Here is a 21,809-nt window from a genome sequence, read left to right on the forward strand (position 1 = left end):
CCTGCTGCGTCCCTCATTCCTGCGGGGGGGGGGCAGGGGGGGGGAGAGCGGGACGGGAGCCCCACGGCTTCGGGGCCGGGGCTGGGGGTGCGGGGAGGGCACGGCGGGGGCTGCATGGCAAAGCTGAATCCCCCCGCCCCCGGGGGTGCTGCTCGGGGCTCGGAGGTGGCAGAGAGCAGGGGGGGGACGGGACGCCAGCCCACCCCGACCCCGTGCCAGCACAGTCAGCGATGAGACAGCAGAAAGTGGCTGCGAGCCCTGCCCGGGCCGGGCACGGTGCCTGCGGGGCCGCCCTGCCCCGGAGCTACCTAGGACCCAAAGCATCCTGACCCCGAGCACGCCGACCACAAACATCCTGACCCCAAACATCCCGACCCCGAGCATCCAGACCCCAAGCGCCCCGACCCCAAGCATCCTGACCCCAAACATCCCGACCCCGAGAATCCCAACCCCAAGAATCCCAACCCCGAGAATCTTGACCCCAAGCACCCTGACCCCAAGCACCCCAACCCCAAGCACCACGACACCAAGCACCCCGACCCCAAATATCCCAACCCCAAGCACCATGACCCCAAACATCCCAACCCCAAACATCCTGACCCCAAGCATCCCGACCCCGAGCACCCCAACCCCAAGCGTTGCCCCTTCCCACCCCGCTTCGAGGGGTCCCCAAGGGGTGTGGGTGCCCCCGGCCCCCCCCCCGCCCGGGGCGCCTCAATCGCCCCTTTGTGTGCCGGGCACGGGGACGAGGCGCGGGACGGGCGCCTTTCTGCCAGCAAAGGGCTGAGTCACGGCGGGCACGGAGGGGCCGCGGGTGGCGGCGGCGCTCAGCACCCACGGGTGCCCTCAGCGCCGCTGCTCGGCCGCCGGGGCCGCGCCGCTCGCCCACGTGCCGGATTTGGCCCGGCCGTGCCCTTGGCAGCACGCGGGGCCGGGCGCCGATAAGGACCCTCCGTTTATCAGATAAGGACCCTCCGTTTATCAGCCTTGGCCGCCCGAAGCCCCCGGCCCCCTCCCTTGCATACGGGCGACGGCTTCCTTTTAAGGCCAAACTCGAGCGGATCCCGAACGTCGCAATACCCCCAAAAAAATCCCCGCCGATTACTTTAATCAGGCGCCGGAGCCTGCGTTCAATCAGCCCCTGGCCCCGATCCGGCCCCGCAGCGGGGCCTGGGCAGCGTCAGCCGGCGGCAGCTCCGGGTGCCCCCCCGGACCCCCCCCCCAAAAAAAAAGTGGGGTCGTGGCCGTGGGGGCGCCGTGGGATGGGGCCGGGGGGGTGTGGGGGCCCCGCCGAGGGGCTCGGAGCCGAGCGAGGCGGGGGGCGGCATTCCTCCCGAAATTAATCCGCATTCCTGCCGGCCCCGGGGCTGCCAAAGAGACGAGGGGGGACAGATGGCGGGGGGGGGGGAGGGGGGGGGCAGCCCCCAGGAGGAGGAGGAGGAGGAGGAGGAAGAAGCGAGGGCTGGGGGTCAGCGGTGGAGGGGGGGGGGACACGGCCACGGGGCGCTCGGCGAGGGGCTGCAGCGATGCTCGACCCGAGGCTGCACAAAATCCTAAAGCGGGTGTCCCCAGACGGGGCGAGCGTGGCCCCCCCCCCCCCCTTCCCATGCCCCTAACCCCATACAGAGCCCCCCCCAGCACACCCAGCCCCCCCCCCCCGGTACCGGGGTCACCCCGTGCCCAGCGGAGCGCACACGGGCGCGCCGAAAGCCACCGACCCAAACCGGGGGCCACCGGGGGCCAGCACCGCCCGCTTTATTAAACCCGGCCAGCCGTAATTTCATTCTGGGGGGGGGCTTTTGGGGTGCTGGATGTGCCAGCGGTGCCCCCCCCGCCACCGCTCACCCCCCCCCCCCCACCACGAGGTGCCAGCGCACGAGGGCCGGCGGGCACGGCGCGGGCACGGCTCACGGCACGGTGCCGGCCAAGCAGGAGCGCTAAGAGCTCCCCCCCCCCCCAAAAAAAAAAAAAAGCCCCCCCCTTTCCTTGCGGCCTGGCCCCCCGCCAGACAATGACGGGTTTTGTTTCCTCGCAGCCCGGGCCGAGAGGGAGGATTTCAATGGAGCCCACACAAAAACCTCCCCGTGGGGCGAGCCCAGCGCCAGCACGAAGCTTGGGTGGGTGGGGGGGGGAAACAAAGTGGGGGGGGGGGACCGAGTTGGGATGACCTCAGCGATGACTTCACTCGGCTCGCAGTTCCCAAAAAAATCACGGGAACCTTATAAGGGAAGGACTAAAAATAATAACCCCCCCCCCCCAACCCGGAGGGGTGCAGGCGGCCCCCGCTCCCCTCCCCAAAATGAGGGATGCTCGGCGAGGGGGAGCCACAGCGGGGCCGCCGGCGATGGGGGACATCGGGGTGGGGGGCACGGTGACCCCATAAGGAGACCCAATCCCAAAAGGGGTGTGCAGCAGGTGCCCCCCACCCAGAAATTGCCACCCGTGGCGGCACGGCCCCATCCATCCCCCCCCCCGAGACCCCCGGGGACGTGCCGTGGGGTCCGGCCCCGCCACCCCATAACCCGCCCTTCACCGGGGTCGTGCTCCCCCCCCCCTCCCCGGAATAGCTCCCGGTGGCTATAATAAGCTCGGTCCCGTTTTTGGGGGGCTCGCCCAGCTGCCGGGCCGTGCCCCCCCCCCAGCGCCGTGCCCCGGTGTCGCGACAGCTGCGGCCAAATCGGGGCCGCGCGGATGCCTGCGGCCGAGCCCCGCGGCCGGAATGCGCGCCTGGGGCCGTCCGTCAGCGGGGGGGGGGGCCCAAACCCGGGGGGATGAGACCCCAAATCCAGGGAGATGAGACCCCAAATCTGGGGAGATGAGACCCCAAATCTGGAGCAATGAGACCCCAAATACAGGGAGATGAGACCCCAAATCTGGGGAGATGAGACCCGAAATCCAGGGAGATGAGACCCCATAGCCGGGGAGATGAGACCCCAAACCCAGGGAGATGAGACCCCAATCCTGGGGAGATGAGACCCCAAATCTGGGGAGATGAGACCCCAAACCCGGGGAGATGAGACCCCAAATCCGGGGAGATGAGACCCCAAACCTGGGGAGATGAGACCCCAAATCTGGAGCAATGAGACCCCAAATACAGGGAGATGAGACCCCAAATCTGGGGAGATGAGACCCGAAATCCAGGGAGATGAGACCCCATAGCCGGGGAGATGAGACCCCAAACCCAGGGAGATGAGACCCCAATCCTGGGGAGATGAGACCCCAAATCCGGGGAGATGAGACCCCAAACCCAGGGAGATGAGACCCCAAACCCGGGGAGATGAGACCCCAAATCCGGGGAGATGAGACCCCAAACCTGGGGAGATGAGACCCCAAACCCAGGGAGATGAGACCCCAATCCTGGGGAGATGAGACCCCAAATCCAGGGAGATGAGACCCCAAATCTGGAGCAATGAGACCCCAAACCTGGGGTGATGAGACCCCAAATCCAGGGAGATGAGACCCCAAATCTGGGGAGATGAGACCTGAAATCCAGGGAGACGAGACCCCATAGCTGGGAAGATGAGACCCCAAATCTGGGGAGATGAGACCCCAAACCCGGGGAGATGAGACCCCAAATCCAGGGAGATGAGACCCCAAATCTGGGGAGATGAGACCCCAAACCCGGGGAGATGAGACCCCAAATCTGGAGCAATGAGACCCCAAATATGGGGAGACGAGACCCCAAATCCAGGGAGCTGAAACCCCAAACCCAGGGAGATGAAACCCCCAAACCTAGGGCGATGTAGCCCCTACCTCAGGGAGATGAGACCCAAAACCTGGGGCGGTGCAGCCCCAAACCCAGGGCAATGAGACCCCAAAACAGGGGCGATGAAACCTCAAACCCAGCGAGATGAGACCCCCAAACCCAGGGAGATGAAACCCAAAAACAGGAGCCATGCAGCTCCAAACCCAGGGAGATGAGACCCCAAACCCGGGGATATGAAACCCAAAAACAGGAGCCATGCAGCTCCAAACCTGGGGCGATGAGACCCCAAACCCGGAACAATGAGACCCCAAACCCAGGGTGATGAGACCCCCAAACCCGAGGCGATGAAAACCCCAAAACAGGGGCAATGAAACCCCAAAACAGGGGCGATGAGACCCCAAATCTGGGGCGATGAGACCGCAAACCTGGGGTGATGCAGCCCCAAACCCGGAGCAATGAGACCCCAACCCCGGAGCGATGAAACCCCAACCCAGGGGCGATGTAAGCCCCGTTCTCTCCCCCAAAAATAGGGGGGCAGGATGGGCTCTGGGCCCCGGGGGGGGGCCAGCCGGGGGGGGGGTCCCCACGCGTGCCAGCGCTGTGCCTCAGTTTCCCCTCCCACAGCGGGGCCGGAGGTGACGCGGCCCCGCAGGAAGCCCCAACAAAGCGTCTCCTTCCTGGCCCCGCAGGTGGCACGGGGACAATATATGGTCCCCCCCCCAAACGGGGCCGAAACCCCATAAACCCCCCCCCGGGGGCTGGCAGTGCGCCCCCTCCCCCCCCCCCCGCCCCAAAGCACTGAGGGCGGCTGGAAAAGGGATCCGGCCCCGGGAAGGTGCCACGGCCCCAAAGAGCCCCCGCCGTGCCCCAGCAGCCCCGGTTTGGGGAGCGCAGCCCCGATTTGGGGACATCAGCCCGGATTTGGGGACATCAGCCCAAATTTGGAGACCTCAGCTCTGATTTGGGGATCTCAGTCCTGTTTTGGGGACCTCAGCCCAGATTTGGGGTCCTCAGCCCCGATTTGGGGACCTCAGCTCTGATTTGGGGACCTCAGTCCTGATTTGGGGATCTCAGACCTCTTTTGGGGACCTCAACCCGGATTTGGGGACCTCAGCCACAATTTGGGGACCTCAGCTCTGATTTGGGGACCTCAGCCCTTATTTGGGGAACACAGCCTTGATTTGGGGAACACAGCCTTGATTTGGGGACTGCATCCCAAATTTGGGGACCACAGTCCCGATTTGGGGACATCAGCCTGGATTTGGGGACCTCAACTCTGATTTGGGGATCTCAGACCTCTTTTGGGGACCTCAGCCTTGATTTGGGGACTGCATCCCAAATTTGGGGACCACAGCCCCAATTTTGGGACCGCAGCCCTATTTCGAGGACCTACTTGGGGACCTCAGCCCTGATTTGGGGACCTCAGCTCTGATTTGGGGAGCACAGCCTTGATTTGGGGATTGCATCCTAAATTTGGGGACCTCAGCCCCGATTTGGGGACATCAGCCCGGATTTGGGGAGCACAGCCCCGATTTGGGGTCAGCATCCCTGATTTGGGGACCGCAGCCTTGATTCGGGGACCCCTTCCCGGATTTGGGGACCGCAGCCCCAATTTGGGGACCCTCTTCAAGCTTTGGGGCCCCTCTCCCCCCCCCCCCGGGCCCCTCCCCGCTCCAGGCCCCCCCCACCCCGCAGGAATTCGCCGCGACCCCCCCGGGGCAGGTGGGGGGGGGGGGGGGGGCTCTGAAACCCCAGCGGGGCGACAACTGCGGGGTTGGGTTTCGGGGCGGGGGCCGGGGGGGTCGGGGCCCCCCCAGGAGCTGCGGCAGTTCCCAAAAATGGCCGGGGGGTGCGGGACCCCCCCCGCTGGGACCCCCCCCTCCCACCCCGGGAAGTGGTCCGGGGGCGGTGGCACCCGGTGACACCCAGTAAATCCCAGTGACACCCAGTAAATCCCAGTGACACCCAGTGACTCCCAGTAACTAACTCCCAGTGACTCCCAGTAACGCCCAGTGACGCCCAGTGCCACCCCCAGCGGTGCCCCCACCCCAAAAAAAAAAACCCCAAGCAGCGTGGGCAGAGCGGCGGGGCCTGGGGGGGGGGGTCCCCAGCACCATGGGGTCGCCACCACCACGGGACGCCCCCAAACCTGCCCGAGAGCGTCGTGCCCCCCCCTCGTCCCCCCCCAAAAAATATAAAGCCCCCCCCTAAAAAAAACACCTCGGGACCCCCCCCCCCCCCGCACTCTGCTGGAGAGCATCGTGCCCCCCCCCCTTTCACCCCCCCCAAATAACCCCCCACAAAAACCCAACCCCCCCAAACCCCCAAATCCCGCCACCCCCCAAAAAAAAAATCCCAGCCCCCCCAACCTTCCCCAAAGAATCCCAAAAACCTTAAAACCCCCTGACACCCCCCCAAAAAAAATCCCAAGCCCCCAACCCCTCCCAAAACCCCCCCAAAAAACTCATAAACCCCCCCAACACCCCCAAAAATCCCCAAACCCCCCAAACCCCCCCAAAAATTCCAATCCCCCCAACCCCCAAAACCCCCCAAAAACCTCAAAACCCCCCAAGCGCCCCCCAAAAAATCACCAACCCCCCCAAACCCACCCCAAAACCCCTCAAAAACCTCAAAACCCCCCCAACCCCCCCCAAAAAATCACCAACCCCCCCCAAACCCCCCCAAAACCCCCCAAAACCTCATAAACCCCCCCAACCCCCCCCCAAAAAAATCCCAAAGCCCCCCCAACCCCCCCAAAAAAACCCTAACCCCCCCCCCCAAAAAAACAAGACCCCCCCCGACCCCCCCCAACTTGTCCCCTCAGGACGGGGCCCCCCAGCTCCCCGGGGGGGTCCCAGGGGGGTCCCGGGGGGGTCCCGGCCCCCCCCGCCATTTTGGGGGGGTCCCGGCCCCCCTCGCCTCCCCCCCCCAAGGGCGCCCCCTGGCGGCGAGGGGCGGAGCTCCGCCTCCCGCCCCTCCCCTTTCACCCCATTGGCCGCCCGGCTCGACCAATGAAAAAGGAGGCGTCGCCCGGGCGCGGCCGCCTCAGCCAATCGCAGCCCGCCTCCCTCGCGGCCTGCCCGGAAGAATTCTGCGGCCGGCAGTGGGCGTGGCCGTGGAGGAGGAAAGGGGGCGGTCCTCAGCGAGGGGGCGTGGCCCCTGGAGGGCGGGGGAGGCGGGGAGAGGGGAGGAGGCAGCCAATGGGAGCCGAGAGAGGGGCGAAGGGGGCGTGGCCGGCGGGGCAGGCGGCAGCCAATGGGGCGCGCGGGGGGCGTGGCCGGGCTTCCAGAGAGTTCGGAGACGGGCGGCGGAGCGGAGGTGAGCGCGGGGGGGGGAGAGGGGGCGGCCCCCCCCGGGACCCCCGTCACGTGACCTCCACCCCGGGACCCCCCCGTCACGTGACCTCCCCCCCCCCGGGACCCCCCCCTCAGGCAGGGCCCGGCCCCCCCCGCCCGTCCCCTGCCCGTCCTGGGGGGGCTCCTCCGGCACCGGGACCCCTCCCCCAGTGTCACCCCCCCCAGTGTCACCCCCCCCCTTTTTGTCACCCCCCCCTCAAGATTTGCCCACCCCCCCCCCAGGGGTCCGTGCGGTGACCGCGGGGGGGGCACTGCCAGGCTGGAGGCCCTCGGTGTGCCCCCCCCGGGCTGTGTCACAGCCCCCTTGTGTCCCCCCCCCCGTTTTTATGCCCCCCCCCGACACCCCCTCAGCGACCCCCCCGCTGACACCCCCTCTCTGAGCCCCCCCCACGACAGACACCCCCTTACCGACCCCCCCACGCCTCCCCGACCCCCCCCCATGACTGACACCCCTTACCGATCCCCCCACTGACCCCCTCCACTGATCCCCCCCTCTGAGCCCCCCCCCCACGACTAACGCCCCCCCCACGCTCCCCCGGTCGCCCCCCCCACTGACACCCCCTCTCCAAACCCCCCCCCGCGACCCCTCCCCACTGACACCCCCCCTTTGCCCCCCCCCACTGACACCCCGCTGACCCCCACCCCCCCCATTTATAGCCGCAGCACCCCCGGGGGGGCTGCACCCAGAGGTTCGGACACCCCCTGTGTCCCCCCCTCCCCGTGCCCCCCCCTATCAAATCCCCCCCCCATCCCTTTGGGGCTTATCAGCGCCCGGCACATTGCCCACACCCTCCTTTGGGGGGGGGGGGGGCAGGGAAACTGAGGCACGGACGGCGCCGCTGTCACCGAGGTGCTCCCGGGGATGGGTAGGGGGGGGGCGCAGGGTGCTCACGCCGTCCCCCCCCCCCCTTTTTTTTTTTTTAACCCCCCCCCAGCGCGGCGAGGAAGACGATGGTGAAGGAGACGGGCTACTACGACCTGCTGGGCGTGCGCCCGGGCGCCAGCCTGGACGAGATCAAGCGGGCGTACCGGCGCCTGGCGCTGCGCTACCACCCCGACAAGAACCCCAGCGAGGGCGAGCGGGTGCGTTATTCCCCCCCCCGGACCCCCCCGGGCCCCCCCCCACCTTTAAGCTCACCCCCCCTTTTTTTTGCCCCCAGTTTAAGCAGATCTCGCAGGCCTACGAGGTGCTGTCGGACGCCCACAAACGGGCGCTCTACGACCGCGGCGGCGAGCGGGCGATGAAGGAGGGCGGCCTGGGGGGCCGGGGGGGCGGCGGCGGAGGCGGCTTCGGGTCCCCCATGGACATCTTCGACCTCTTCTTCGGCGGCGGAGTGAGGATGAGGGGCCGGGCGGACAGGAGAGGTAGGGGGCGAGGGGGGGGGGACACGGCTGGGACCCCTGGGGTACGGGGACCCCAAATGGTGGCACCAGGGCACAGACCCCAAACGGTGGCACTGGGGCATGGGGCAAGGACCCTAAATGGTGGCACTAGGGCACAGGGCACAGACCCCAAATGCTGGCACCGAGCACTTGGGGTCCCTGCCCCATAGCCCGGTGCCAGGGCAGGGACCCCAAGTGCTGGCACCAGGGCAGGGACCCCAAATGCTGGCACTGGGGCACAGGACACGGACCCCAAGTCCTGGCACTGGGGTACGGGGCACGGAGACCCCAGATGGTGGCACTGGGGGTACAGGGGACAGACCCCAAGTCTTGGCACCGGGGTACTGGGCACAGACCCCAAATACTGGCGCCAGACCCCAGGTGCTGGCACTGGGGTCCAGGGCAGGGACCCCAAGTGGTGTCACTGGGATACGGGGCACAGAGACCCCAAATGCTGGCACTGGGGTATGGGGCATGGACCCCAAATGCTGACACTGGACCCCAAGGGGTGGCAATGGGGCACAGACCCCAAATGCTGGCACCGGGACACAGACCCCAAATACTGGCACCGGGGTACGGGGCAGGGACCCCAAGCGCCGTCACCGGCCCCGAGGGGTGCCGACACCGCGGTGACAACCCCGGGGCCGCCCCAGCCGTCCCCGCGGCGCGGCTCCTCATTACTTTCCCCGTCTGCCCCTCTTCAAAGGCTCGGTCCCGGCCGGCTCCCGGGGCCGGGTGACTCAGCCCTGGGCTCCCCGGGGTGACGCAGGGCGTGCAGGGAGCGCAGCGTGTGCAGGGCGTGCAGGGCGGCCCCGGGCCCGCCGGCGAGCTTGGGCCCTGGGTCACGCAGGAGGGCGGCCGGGTGACTCGGCCGCAGCGCTTCTCGCTGAGGTGGCAGGACTTAATGAGGAGGAAGAGCAATTAGCAGGGCCGGGCTGGCGCGCAGCCTCCCCGGGTGGTGCTGAGCCGCCGGGACACGGCGAGGGCACCCCGGGGGGGCCGCGGGGCAGGGCTGCCCCCCCCCCGGGGTGCGGGGAGAGGGATCCGAGCCCCGACGCTGGGCCCGGCTGGAAACCGGTGCCGAGCCGGGCGAGCAGCGGCCGAAAGCCGGGGTCCCCCCGGGGGTGGGGGGACGGGGTGGGGGGGACGGGGGCTGCCGCGCACCTCGGGGCGCTGATCCGGGCGCCTGCCCTCGGCCCGCGCAGGGAAGACGGTGGTGCACCAGCTCTCGGTGTCGCTGGAGGACCTCTACAACGGCGCCACGCGCAAGCTGTCCCTGCAGAAGAACATCATCTGCAGGAAGTGCGGAGGTGAGCGGGGGCTGCGGCGGGGCCAGGGGGGGGCGGCGGGGCCGGCAGGATCCGGCCCTCACCTCTCCTTGCCCCTCGGCGCAGGCTGCGGGGTGCGGGAGGGGGCGCAGCGGCGCTGCCCCAAGTGCCACGGCTCGGGGATGGAGGTGCGCATCCACCAGCTGGGGCCCAGCATGATCCAGCAGATCCAGACCGTCTGCTCCCAGTGCCAGGGCCAGGGCGAGTGGATCCGGCCCCGCGACTGCTGCCTCACCTGCAACGGCCGCAAGGTCGTGCGGGAGAAGAAGATCCTCAGCGTGCACCTGGACAAAGGTGAGGCTGGGGGGGCGGGGGCGGGGCAGGGGGGGGCGCTGCCGAAACGGCCCCCGCGCCGTGCCAGGGGGCTGAGCACCCCGAGCTCACCCTGAGCTCCCCACGCCCCCCGAGCTCTCTCCATGCCCCCTGAGGAGTCCCTGCGCTCCCCAAGCTCTCCCTGTGCCCCCCCCCAGAGCTCTCCCCACACCCCCCAAGCTGTCTCCATGCCCCCCAAGCTCCCCTGACCCGAGATCTCCCCGTGCCTCCCAAGCTCTCCCCATGCACCCTGAGCTCCCCACACCCCCCGAGCTCTCCCCATGCCCCCCAAACTCTCTCCCTGCACCCCCCGAGCTCACCCTGCCCCCTGAGCTCACCCTGTGCCCCCCCCAAGGTCTCCATACCCCCTGAGCTCTCCCCCCCTGCCCCATGAGCTCTCCATGCCCCCCAAGCTCCCCACAACCCCTGATCTCTCCCTGCGCCCCCCAAGCTCTCCCTGCACTCCCAAGCTCTCTGCACACCCCCCAAGCTCTCTATGCCCCCCAAGCTCTCCCCACGCCCCCCAAACTCTCCATGCATCCTGAGCTCCCCGCACCCCGAGCTCTCTCCCCGTGCCCCCCAAGCTCTCCACGCCCCCGAGCTCTCCCCGTGCCCCCCAAGCTCTCTCCCTGCACCCCCCGAGCTCTCCCCATGCCCCACAAGCTCTCCCCACGCCTCCCAAACTCTCCATGCCCCCCGAGCTCTCCCCGCACCCCCTGAGCTCTCTCCCTGTGCCCCCCAAGCTCTCTCCCCGCACCCCCCGAGCTCTCCCCACGCCCCCTGACCTCTCCCCACGTCCCCCAAGCTCTCCCCGCACCCCCTGAGCTCTCTCCCTGAGCTCTCTCCCCGTGCCCCCCCCCCTCCCCAGGCATGAAGGACGGGCAGAAGATCACCTTCCACGAGGAAGGGGACCAGGTTCCCGGCCTGGAGCCCGGGGACATCATCATCGTCCTGGACCAGAAGGAGCACCCGGTGTTCCGGCGGAGCGGCGACGACCTCATCGTCAGGAGGGAGATCAGCCTGGCGGACGCGCTCTGCGGCTGCCGCCAGGTCATCCGCACCCTGGACAACAGGACCCTGCTCGTCGCGTCCCAGCCAGGTGGGACGGGGACGCCTCGGTCCCAATCCCGCCCGGGATGGGGACCAGAGAGCTCCCAGCACCGCGGGTTTCTCCGCGACGCCCCCGGTGAGAAGCCGAGGGTGCAGGGGGCTGCTGGGCGCGGCGAGGTGACGCCCATTTCCCCTCTCAGGTGACGTGATCCGGCCCGGGGACATGAAGTGTGTCCCCAACGAGGGGATGCCCGTCTACAGGAGCCCCTTCCAGAAGGGCAAACTCATCCTCAAGTTCGAGGTGAGGAGCTGGGGACGGGCAGGAGCCGGCATCGCCGTGCCCAAATCCCCATGCGCCCAAATCCCCGTGCGCCCAAATTCCTGTGCGCCCAAATCCCCGTGCCCAAATCCCCGTGCACCCACCCTCTGCACAGATCCCTGTTCCCAAATCCCGTGCACCCACCCCGTGCCCAAATCCCCGTGTGCCCAAATCCCTGTGTGTCCACCCTGTGCCCAAATCCCTGTGTGTCCACCCTGTGCCCAAATCCCTGTGCACCCACCCTGCGCCCAAATCCCCGTGCGCCCAAATCCCCGTGCGCCCAAATCCCCGTGCGCCCAAATCCCCGTGCGCCCAAATCCCCGTGCGCCCAAATCCCCGTGCGCCCACCCTGTGCCCAAATCCCATGCACCCACCCCGTGCCCAAATCCCCGTGCCCAAATCCCCGTGCACCCACCCTGTGCACAGATCCCTGTTCCCAAATCCCCGTGCGCCCACCCTGTGCCCAAATCCCCGTGTGCCCAAATCCCTGTGTGTCCAGCCCGTGCCCAAATCCCCGTGCGCCCACCCTGTGCCCAAATCCCATGCACCCACCCCGTGCCCAAATCCCCATGCCCAAATCCCCGTGCACCCACCCTGTGCACAGATCCCTGTGCCCAAATCCCCGTGTGCCCAAATCCCTGTGTGTCCACCCCGTGCCCAAATCCCTGTGCACCCACCCTGTGCCCAGATCCCTGTGCCCAAATCCCCGCGTGCCCAAATCCCCGTGCGCCCACCCTGTGCCCAGATCCCTATGTGCCCAAATCCCCGTGTGCCCAAATCTCTGTGCCCAAATCCCCGCGCCCAAATCCCCGTGCGCCCACCCCGTGCCCGCGCCGTGCCTCCACGCGCTCTGTGCCCGCAGGTGAAGTTCCCCGACCCCGGCTGGCTCCCGACCGAGCGCCTGCGGCAGCTCCAAGCCTTCTTCCCGCCCCAGGAGGAGGTGATGGCCACCGAGGACACGGAAGAAGTGGAGCTCAGCGACTACACGTCCCACGGCGGGCCCGGCCGGCGGCCCTACACGGGCGAGGCGTACCACGAGGACGACTTGGAGGACGGCTCGCGCCAGCACGTCCAGTGCCAGACCTCGTAGCCGGGGGCCCCGCGGCCTCCCCCGGGCAGGGGGGGGGCGGCAGCAGCCGGGCTCGTCCCGCGGAGGGGCCCGGGGGGGGGGGCAGCGCGGCGGGGAAGGGGCTCGGAGAGCCGCCACGTTCAGGGATGTACATAGGTCGCCTTTCCCGCAGCGCTTGCCCTCCCTCACCCCCCCCGGGGAGGGGCAGAGCCACCCTCGGGAGCCCTCTCCTCTCCCCGAGGAGCTGCGTGCGCCGTGGGGGGGCCGCATCCTGCCCGCGGGCGCAGCCCCGGGGGGGGCGCGTTGTGCGCCGGGACTGCACGGCCCTGGACTGATGGCGATGGGGGGGGCCAACCTCGCCGCCTGCCTCAGTTTCCCCGCCCGCAGCCCGGCGTGGGGCTGGGGGGGGCCGCGCAGCTCCGGAAAATTTGCACCACGGAGCCGATGTGGGGAGGGGGGAACCCCCCCCCCGGCTCCGCTGCCGTCCTCGTCTGCTCTGCCCCGGTGTGGGGCCGGGGTCCCCCCCCCCCCCCCCCAAGTCCCGCAGCTCCTGCCCCCGCGGGGTGCTGCGGCCCCCCCCCCGGTCACTTTGCTTTGCCCGTTTCTTTCCTTGCTGGAGCTGGGTCTGGCTGGGCAGCGGAGGGCTTTTCTCTTTTCTCTTTGCACAGCAGGGGGTAGGGGGGGACCCGGCCCTTTAATTTATTTTTGGAAGAATTTTAAATTTTTTTTTTTTTTTTTTTTTTCTTCTGGGGTAGGGGGGGAGAAAGCAGGGAAGTGGGGGGGGTGGGGGGGGGAGGACTTTGTACGTTGCATTAAAAGCAATCCCGAGTCCGAGCGGCGTCGCCTTCCCCCAGCGCGCTTTGATCTGCGGGCGTGCCTCAGTTTCCCCGGCCTTGCTCACCGAGGGAGGGGACCCCGGGGGGGTGGGGGGGTGGGGGGGAGGGCCTGGGGCATCCCTGACCCTCGGCGGCCGCTGCTGCGGGGCACCGAGGGCCCTTTGAAGCCGCCTCTGCCCCGTGCCCTGTCATTACCGGGGCCGCAGACGGGGAAACTGAGGCACGGCCCCGCGGGGCCGCAGCCGGCAGGGCTCAGCAGCCGCCCCCCCCCCCCTTCAGCTGTGCCACCACCCCAAATCCCACCCCCCCACAACCCACCCAGACCCTGGGCATCACCCCAGTGCCCCCCCCCAGCCCCTCACAGCTCAGGCAGAGCCCCCCCAGGGTGGCCCCTTCGTTCCCCCCACCCCCCACCCCAGCAGGAGGGTGGGCGGCTGGGGGGGGGTCTCCGGGTTCCCGAGCAGATGGAGCCCCCCTGGGACAAGGGGACAGGTCCCGGGGGGGGGGGGGGGGAAGTGCCAGGGTCGAGGACCCCAAAACACCCCCCCTGCAATAAGAGGGGGCCAAGAGCCATCCCACGGAGCCCCCAACCGGGCACCCCCTCCCCAAAAGCAGCCCCAGCTGCAGCCACAGGAGAGGGGCTGGGGGGGGCAAGGACAGCGTGGGGGGGGGGGGACAGGGAGGTGACGGTCACCCCAAAACTGTCACCTCCCACAGCTGCTGGCACTCGGGGAGCCGCCACGCTCGCGGCACCAGTGTCCCCATCTGACCCCGCACCCCAAAAGGGGGCACCCAAAGCAAGGGGGACCCCCCCTACCCCCAGCAGCTGCAGCACCGCAAGCGGTGACCCCAAGGAAGGGGACCCCAAAGGAGGGGACCCCAAAGGAGGGGACCGCGGTGACCCCAAGGAAGGGGACCCCAAGGGATGGGACCCCAAGGAAGGGGACCCCGGTGACCCCAAGGAAGGTGACCCCAAGGAAGGGGACCCCGGGAACCCCAAGGGAGGGGACCCCAAGGAAGGGGACCCCGAGGGAGGGGACCCTGGTGACCCCAAGGAAGGGGACCCCAAGGAAGGGGACCCCGAGGGAGGGGACCTCGGGAACCCCAAGGGAGGGGACCCCAAGGAAGGGGACCCCGGGGACCCCAAGGGAGGGGACCCCAAAGGAGGGGACCCCAAGGGAGGGGACCCCAAGGGAGGGGACCCCGAGGGAGGGGACCCCGGTGACCCCAAAGGAGGGGACCCCGGTGACCCCAAGGAAGGGGACCCCAAGGGAGGGGACCCCAAGGAAGGGGACCCCGGTGACCCCAAGGAAGGGGACCCCGAGGGAGGGGACCCCAAAGGAGGGGACCCCGGTGACCCCAAGGAAGGTGACCCCAAGGAAGGGGACCCCGGGAACCCCAAGGGAGGGGACCCCAAGGAAGGGGACCCGAGGGAGGGGACCCCGGGGACCCCAAGGAAGGGGACCCCAAAGGAGGGGACCCCGGGGAACCCGAGGGATGGGACCCCGAGGGAGGGGACCCCGAGGGAGGGGACCCCGAGGGAGGGGACCCCGGTGACCCTGAGGGAGGGGGCCCTGGCAGTGCCCCCCCCGTGCCCAGGGCCGGATCCTGCCCAGGCCGCGGGGCAGGGCCGTGCCTGTGCCGGCTGAATCACGGGGCACGGCCCCGGGCACGGCACCGGGCACGGCACCGGGCACCCCTTTGAGGCCGCGGCGCACCCCGAAAATCCCTGCGGGGGGGGGGGGGGGGGGGGGGGCGAGGCAAAGAGCGTTGTGCCTCCGTGGGCAAACCCCAAAACCTGCTTTTTTTCTGGGGGGGGGGGCAGAAGTCCCATTTTGGGGCCGCTTGGCTGGCAGCTCCGGCAGCCACCCCCCCCCCCCCCCCCCCGAGGATGCTCGGATTTGGGGTCCGGGGGGGGGTCGTGGTGATGGGGGGTGGGGCAGGGCGGTCGGAGCCGCTTCGGTTCCTTCCCAGCTCCCTGGGTTTTAGGGCTGGGGGATCCCCCCCCCCCCAGACCAGCTCAGCCCCCTTCTCCCCATGCAGCTGGGCCCCCCAAGCCCTTGGGGGGGGGGGCGGGGGGCTGTTCCCCCCCAAAAAAAAGCCTTCCAAGCCCTGCACCCCCCCCCCCCCCCCCGGGTGGGCATTCAGCCCCCCAGCACAAAGCCCCCCCCCCCCCCGGGGGGGACACCGGCGAGACAAAACCCGGGGACCCCCAAAGGGGCCGCGTCCCCCCCCCGCCGAGCCTTCCCTTCCAGAACAATGCACGAAAAACGGGGGGGGGGGAGCGGGGCCGAAGCCCCCCCCCCGGGTCAGGCATTCATCACCCGGCGCACAAAAGCAGCTTGGAGGGGCCGGGGGGGGGGGGGGGGGGGGAATCGGGGGCCCCCCGGCCCCAGCGGGGCTTTGTCTCCGGCAGATGAAAGGCGCTGGGCCCCCTCCCCAGCCCGGGGGGGGGTCCCGGGGGGGGGTCGGGGGGGGATTAGTGCCGGCTCAGCACCGCCTCGCAGCACCCGAAGCCACCCACGAGGCCCCCACGGCGCGCGGGGAGGCTCGGAGCCAGGAGTGGCTCCCAAAAAAAAATATTCCCCCCCCCCCCCGAGAAATATTTTGGGCACCTCGTGGGGGTGGGCACCGTGGTGGAGCCCCCCCCCAGCACCCAGTGCTTTGGGGTCGCTCCCCACCCTCGCACCCGGTCTCCATCCCGGACCCCCCCCCCCCGCCGGGGTGGTGGCCGTGCTCCAGCAGCCCCCTCCCGGCCCCCCCCCCCCGGAGCCCAGCGCCCCCCCCCGGGCTCGGCACAAGGAGCAGGAATCGGCCTTTGTTCAGCTCCTGGCGTGGGGCAGCCGAGAGCCAGGCAGTGTCTCACCCCCCCCCCCCCCCGGCAGCCCCCCCCCCCCGGCACGTCCTGCCCTTGGACCCCCCCGAGCCCCCCAGGAGCTGCAGGGGGCCCCCCAAACCCCCCCAAATCCAGGCACGTCCCTCCCCTGGACCCCCCCATCACCGCGGGGCGGCACCGGAGAAGGATGGGACCCCCCCCCCCCGAGCCCCCAGGAGTTGCAGGACCCCCCCAGACCTCCCCAAATCCAGACAAGTCTTTCCCTTGGCGCCCCCCCCCGAAGCCCCCCAGCAGCTGCAGATGCCCCCCCCCCCCCCCCAGCCCTCCCGAAATCCAGGCACGTCCTGCCCTTGGACCCCCCCCCGAGCCCCCCAGGAGCTGCAGGTAGCCCCCCCAGACCCCCCCAAATCCAGCCACGTCCTTCCCTTGGACCCCCCCCATCACTGCAGGGCAGCACGAGAGCAGGATGGGACCCCCCCCCCCGAGCCCCCAGGAGTTGCAGGAGCCCCCCCCAGACCTCCCGAAATCCAGCCATGTCCTTCCCTTGCCCCCCCCCCGAAGCCCCCCAGGAGCTGCAGACGCCACCCCCCCCCCCCCAAATCCAGCCATGTCCTTCCCTTGGACCCCCCCCCATCACCGCGGGGCGGCACCGGAGCAGGATGGGACCCCCCCCCACGACCCCCCCCCCCCCAGACCCCCCCCCAGCAGCTGCAGGCAGCCCCCAAAACCTCCCCAAACCCAGATGTGCCGCCCCAGCCGGGGGCACACGGCCCCTGCGGCCCCCCCCACCCCCCCCGAGCCCCCCCCCCCACCCCCCCCCGAGCCCCCCCCCCCCGCTGCCGTCTCCGCTTTCGCCCCCGGCGCTCCCCTTCGGGGGGGGGGCTCGGAAGGGAGGCAAATCGGAGCCGTCCCCAGGGCGGCCGGGGAGAAAGGGGATCCGGCTGGGGCCGGGGGGGGGCACCGGGGGGGGGGGGCGCCGGGGGGGGGGGGGGGGCCGGGGGTCGGGCAGGAGCGGGTGGTTTTCATTACGGGCTGCTCGGGGCCCGTGGCTGCTTTCGCCGAATCTCCGGGGAGAAAAAAAACGGCCGCTTCGGTTAAAAAATTACAAAAAAAATTAAAAAAAATAAAAAATAAATTTTTTAAAAAAAAAAAAAGGGTGGGGGGGACGGAGCCGGCTCCCAGCACCCACCCGGCCGGGCCCCGGCACGGCTCCCGGTGCCAACTGGTCCCGGTTACGGTAGGGGGGGGGGTGCCGGGGGGGGCAGCCCCCAGCTGGGGGAGAGGGGTTTTGGGGGGGCGCCTTCCAGGGCCGGTGCTTGGGGTGCCCCCCCCCCCCCGCAACCAGCAGCGCTCTGCCTCCTCCTTCCCCCCCCAACCTCCCCTCCTCTTCCTCACCCCCCCCCCCCGTCCCGAGGTGTTTCTGCACCCTTCCTGCCGCTCTGCCCCCCCCCCCCAAGGACCCCCCCACTTTGTGTCACCCCAAAGGCAGCCGCAGCCCCCCCACCACCCCCCCCGGCACCTCCCCAGAGCAAGGCTTCTGGTTGCCACCCTGGCATGGCCCCCCCAAGGCCAGAGGTGGCCGCACCCCGGTCCTGGGGGTGGGGGCACCCCAGCTGCCCCCCCACCCAAAGGGTCCCAGCTGCCCCCCCCCCCCCCCCCCAGAGGGGTCCCAGCCCACCCAGGCCCCCTGCTGCTTCTCCCCCAAGGGTCACGGAGGGCCCTGGTGGCACCCAGCACCCCCATTTCCCCCAGCATGGGGGGGGGGGTTACAGAGAGCCCCCCCCCCCCCAGGCTCACCTGGCTGACCCCAGACCCCCCCCCCCATTATGGGATGCCCACCCCGGGGCAATTAACCCAACCTGGGTAATTGGGGGGCAATGAGCAGGCGGCGCCCCGAGGGGCCCAGCAGGCGGCACCCACGGGTGCCCTGACCCCTGCGGGCGCGCGGACCCCCCCACACCCCGGATTGGGGTGCCCCCCCCCCCCCAAATTGGGGTGCCCGCCCGGTTCCCACGCGGTGCTGAGCCAAGCGGCAGCGCCCAGCACCGCCTTCGCCCCCGGCCCCTTGCGCAACGCCGGGGCCGCAGGAGCAGGATGCGTGCACGCGGGGAGGGGGGGCGGGAGGGGACAGGGACAGCAAAAGGGGGGGGTGGGGGGGTCGGACCTTTATTAAAAAAAAAGGGGGGGGAGAAAAGGGGGAGGGGGGCGGAGGAGGAGTTCCTGGGGGGGGGGGGGTCGGAGCCGGAGCGGTGCGGGACCACCGGGCGGGAGCGGTTTGGTGTTTCCTTTCCAATAAAATATTCACAAATAAATACTGTGGGGGGGTCGGGGGGGGGGGGGGCAGAACGAGCAGAGCTGCAGGGGGAGAGACGGAACTGAACCAAAAATGGGTTAAAAAAAATAATAAAAGTTCGGGGTGCTCCCCCTGCCTGGCTGCTCCAGTGACACCCCCCAGCTGTCGGGGGGGGGGGTGCACGGGGGGCAGGTGGAGAGGACCGGGGGGGCGGGGGGGGGGGCACGGGGCTGTGGGAACGGTGCTGGGCAGGGTGGGGGGGGGGGACGGAGATGCTGGGGGGGGGTCGGCGGCGGGCGTCACTCCCGGACGTACACCCTGGTGCAGACGACGTCGTCGGCGGTCATGGTCTGCAAAAAAAAAAAGAGGGGGGTGCTCACGGCCCCGGCCCCGTCGCGCCCCCCCCCCCCCAGCCCCAAAGCTGCCCCCCCCCCGGCACCCACCAGGATCAGCTCCCCGTCGTTGGTCATCTCCCGGGACCAGCCCGTCTTGGGCCCGTCGCCCTTCAGCAGCCGCTGCTCGCACACCATCTTGTTCTCGCTCTCCCACTTGGCCAGGCTCTGCAGAGACCGGGGGGGGGCAAAAAAATGAGGGGGGGGGCTTTAGGGTAAGGGGGGGGGGCCCACGATCAGCCCCCCACGCCCCGGCCACGCGGCGCCCCCCGTGCCTGCGCCGCAGGACGGACGGGGCCGTTGGCTCCCCGCTTAGGAATGGGGGGGGGGACACATTTGGGGTGGGGATGAGCCCCCCCCCCCAGCCCGGCCCCCACCTTGCAGGGCCGCCCGTCCACCGTCTGCTCCTCGAACTCCTCGCCGATCCTGAAGCTGATCTCGGTGGTGCGCACGGTGGTCGAGGTGCGGATGTAGAAGCTCTCCCCGTCCTGCCTGATCTCCACCGCCGGCTTCGAGGCCGCCGCCACCGCGATCTTCCGCAGCATCATGTTGACGCCTGCGGGCGTAGGGGGGCTCAGAACCGAGCCCTCCCCCCCCCCCCCACCCCCAACCATCCCCTCCCAGCTCCGGGGGGCCCCCGACCTCCCCGTCCCCGCGCCGTGACCCGCGGAGGGGAGGTTAAGTGACCCCCAGGGCGGCGGCGGCGGTGCCCCCCCGGCCCCATTTCAAAGCCCCAGATGCCTCCGGCTCAATTGGTTGCAGATGGGGGGGGGGGGCACGAGGTCACACAACCCCCCCTTTGCGCTCGAGGCTCGGTGCCAGGAGCCCCCCGTGGGGTTGCAGCACGTGGCTGGGGGGGGACGCACGTGGCTGCGCCCCCCCCCCCCCACGCTTGGCGCTGATCCTGGAAGGACCCCGAGCGCTGCGGCCAGCTCAGGGCAACGTATTTTTTTTTGGGGGGGGGGGGGAGGAAATCCGTGAGCCCCCCCCGACACATCTGGGCCACATCTGGCCCTCGTTACCTGCTGGCAAAGGCTGGGGGGGGGGGCAGGGGGGGGGCAGGATGCGTGGGGAGGGCCGGGGGTGACGGGGAGGGTGCAGGGGTGACGCTGGGGACGAGGCACCCGGCTCCTGCCCCGGGAGGGGGGGAGGTGGTTGCCCCCCCCCTCCCCAATCTGGTGGGCTGGGGGGGGGGGGGGGGGGCATGCCCTTCGCTGCACCCCCCTCTTCTAACTGCAGGCAGCTGGGGCTTTGTCCTCGCTCCCCGAGGGGCTCATCCATCACGGCCCCGCGTCCCCCCCCCCATCACCGAGGCGGCCCCGCACCCCGGGGAGCTGCTCTTTGGGGACATTGTTCTGCAGCGTGACCCCCGGGGGACAAAGGCGCCTGGCCAGGACCCCCCCTGACCCCCCCCCAACCCCCCCCCCCCCCAGAGGGGGTCCCTGTGTGTGTGTGGGGGGGGTGACACGGTCAGTCCCAGCCCCACAGCAGGGACGGGGACGTGGCGCTGAGCATCCCCGCAGGGGCCGGGGCAGCTCTGGGGGGGGGACAAATCCTGCACCGGGGACAAACGCATCGCTGGGGGGGGCTGCTCCCGGCTGTGCCCCCCCCCCCAGTGATGCTGAGCTTCACACCGCAACCGCACCTTCCCCTGGGGGGGGGGGCACAGGGAGAAAATGCCCCAAAAGCTGAAGGGGGGGGGGGGGGGGCACGGCGCCCCAGGGGCTGAAGCCCCCAGCCCCATCGCCCGCGGGTGGGGGCTGCACCCCAAAAAAAGGTGGAAACGGGGGGCTGCGGGGTGGCAGGAGCCCCCCCCCCCCCGAGCTGCGTGGGAAAGGAAAAGCGTTCGGCTGCGGGCTGGCGGATTTATTTTCCTGCTGAGGTTTCCCCCCCCCCGCCAGCCTCACCGTGACTGGGGGGGGGGGGGGAAGAGAGGGGGGCGACGGGGGGGAGCGGGGAGTGAAATCCAAGAAAGTGATAATTACGCTGAAGTATTCGTTCCGGATCCCCTAACCTGGAAAATATTCTGCTCCTGCGGCTCCTCGGCAGGCGGGGAGGGGGTCAGAGAGAGGGGAGCGCCGGGGGGGGGGCTGGGGGGGCTCCGGCCCTGCCCAAACCCTGGGGACCCCCCCAGCGTCCCCGAGCTGAGGGCGCATGGCACCGGGAGGGGGCCAGAAACGAGCCCTGGGGGGGGGGTAGCCCCGTGTGTGGGGGGGGGATTTTGGGGCATCACACCTCCCCCCCCGGCTGCTTTTGGGGTGTCGGTGCGGGGGGGGCTCGGTGTGCGGGGGGGGGTCGGTGTGCGGGGGACAGCGCAGGCAGCGGGGTCCCCAGGGTGAGTTTGGGGGTCCCTGCCCCAGGGGTGGCCGCTGCGGGGGGGAAACTGAGGCAGGCAGGACTTGGGGGGGGGGCATGGTGCAGGTGGGGGGGGGCTGAGCTGCTGCCTCCCCCCCCGGGGAGAGGGAGAGGCAGCCTGGCCCCGCCGTGCCTCAGTTTCCCCCCCCCCGGAAGGGTTTGGGGCAGCGGGGCTCGGCCCCCCCCCCCCAAAAAAAATAAATAAATGGGGTTTTGGGGAGGGGGAGATGGGGGCAGGACCCCCCCGGCCCCCTGCCTGCCCCCAGCCTCCAGCAGAGCGGGGAGGGGTTGGGGGGCACCGGGGGAAAGGGGGGGGGGGGGCACCGGGGGTCTCCGGGGAAACCGGGGGGGGGGGGGGAGGGGGCACCGGCAGGCCCTGAAAGGGGGGGTCCGGGGGGGTGCGGGGCGGGGGGGGGGGGGCTCGCACTCACCCAGCGCTTTGAGCAGCTCCTCGAAGTTTTCGGAGCTCTTCATTTTCCAGTTCCCGGAGAAATTGGGCATCGTTGCGGGCTGGGGGGGGCTGGGGGGGACACCGGGGGGGGGGGGGGGCGGAGAGAGCAGGTGGCGGGGTGTG

General features: G+C 70.1%; 3 protein-coding genes across 3 annotated transcripts; 1 reads left to right on the forward strand and 2 right to left on the reverse strand.

Moving 5' to 3' along the window:
* Positions 1–6,702: 6,702 nt before the first annotated feature.
* On the forward strand, positions 6,703–12,771 carry LOC308183666 (dnaJ homolog subfamily A member 1-like). Its single transcript, XM_080569914.1, is given in 9 exon segments — positions 6,703–7,020; positions 7,023–7,024; positions 7,998–8,145; positions 8,223–8,427; positions 9,651–9,755; positions 9,840–10,067; positions 10,954–11,184; positions 11,336–11,436; positions 12,317–12,771. Coding segments are annotated over 9 exon segments (1,551 nt in total). The 5' UTR covers positions 6,703–6,717; the 3' UTR covers positions 12,545–12,771.
* Positions 12,772–12,910: 139 nt separating this feature from the next.
* Positions 12,911–16,059, reverse strand: LOC308183536 (uncharacterized protein; the record flags this gene model as incomplete). Its single annotated transcript, XM_080569730.1, has 3 exons — positions 12,911–14,543; positions 14,607–15,088; positions 16,041–16,059. The coding sequence occupies 3 exons, from the start codon at positions 16,057–16,059 to the stop codon at positions 14,064–14,066; spliced, it is 981 nt and encodes a 326-aa protein (XP_080425856.1). The 3' UTR covers positions 12,911–14,063.
* A 1,998-nt stretch (positions 16,060–18,057) lies between these two features.
* CRABP2 (cellular retinoic acid binding protein 2) lies at positions 18,058–21,809 on the reverse strand. The gene is made up of 4 exons (XM_080569719.1): positions 21,667–21,809; positions 19,258–19,436; positions 18,932–19,048; positions 18,058–18,838 (listed from the first exon to the last, which is right to left on the reverse strand). Exons 1-4 carry the CDS (start codon positions 21,734–21,736, stop codon positions 18,788–18,790), a joined length of 417 nt encoding a protein of 138 aa, XP_080425845.1. The 5' UTR covers positions 21,737–21,809; the 3' UTR covers positions 18,058–18,787.

Source organism: Anser brachyrhynchus, assembly GCF_964034855.1.
Source record: "Anser brachyrhynchus genome assembly, chromosome: 28".
NCBI classification, from domain to species: Eukaryota; Metazoa; Chordata; class Aves; order Anseriformes; family Anatidae; genus Anser; species Anser brachyrhynchus.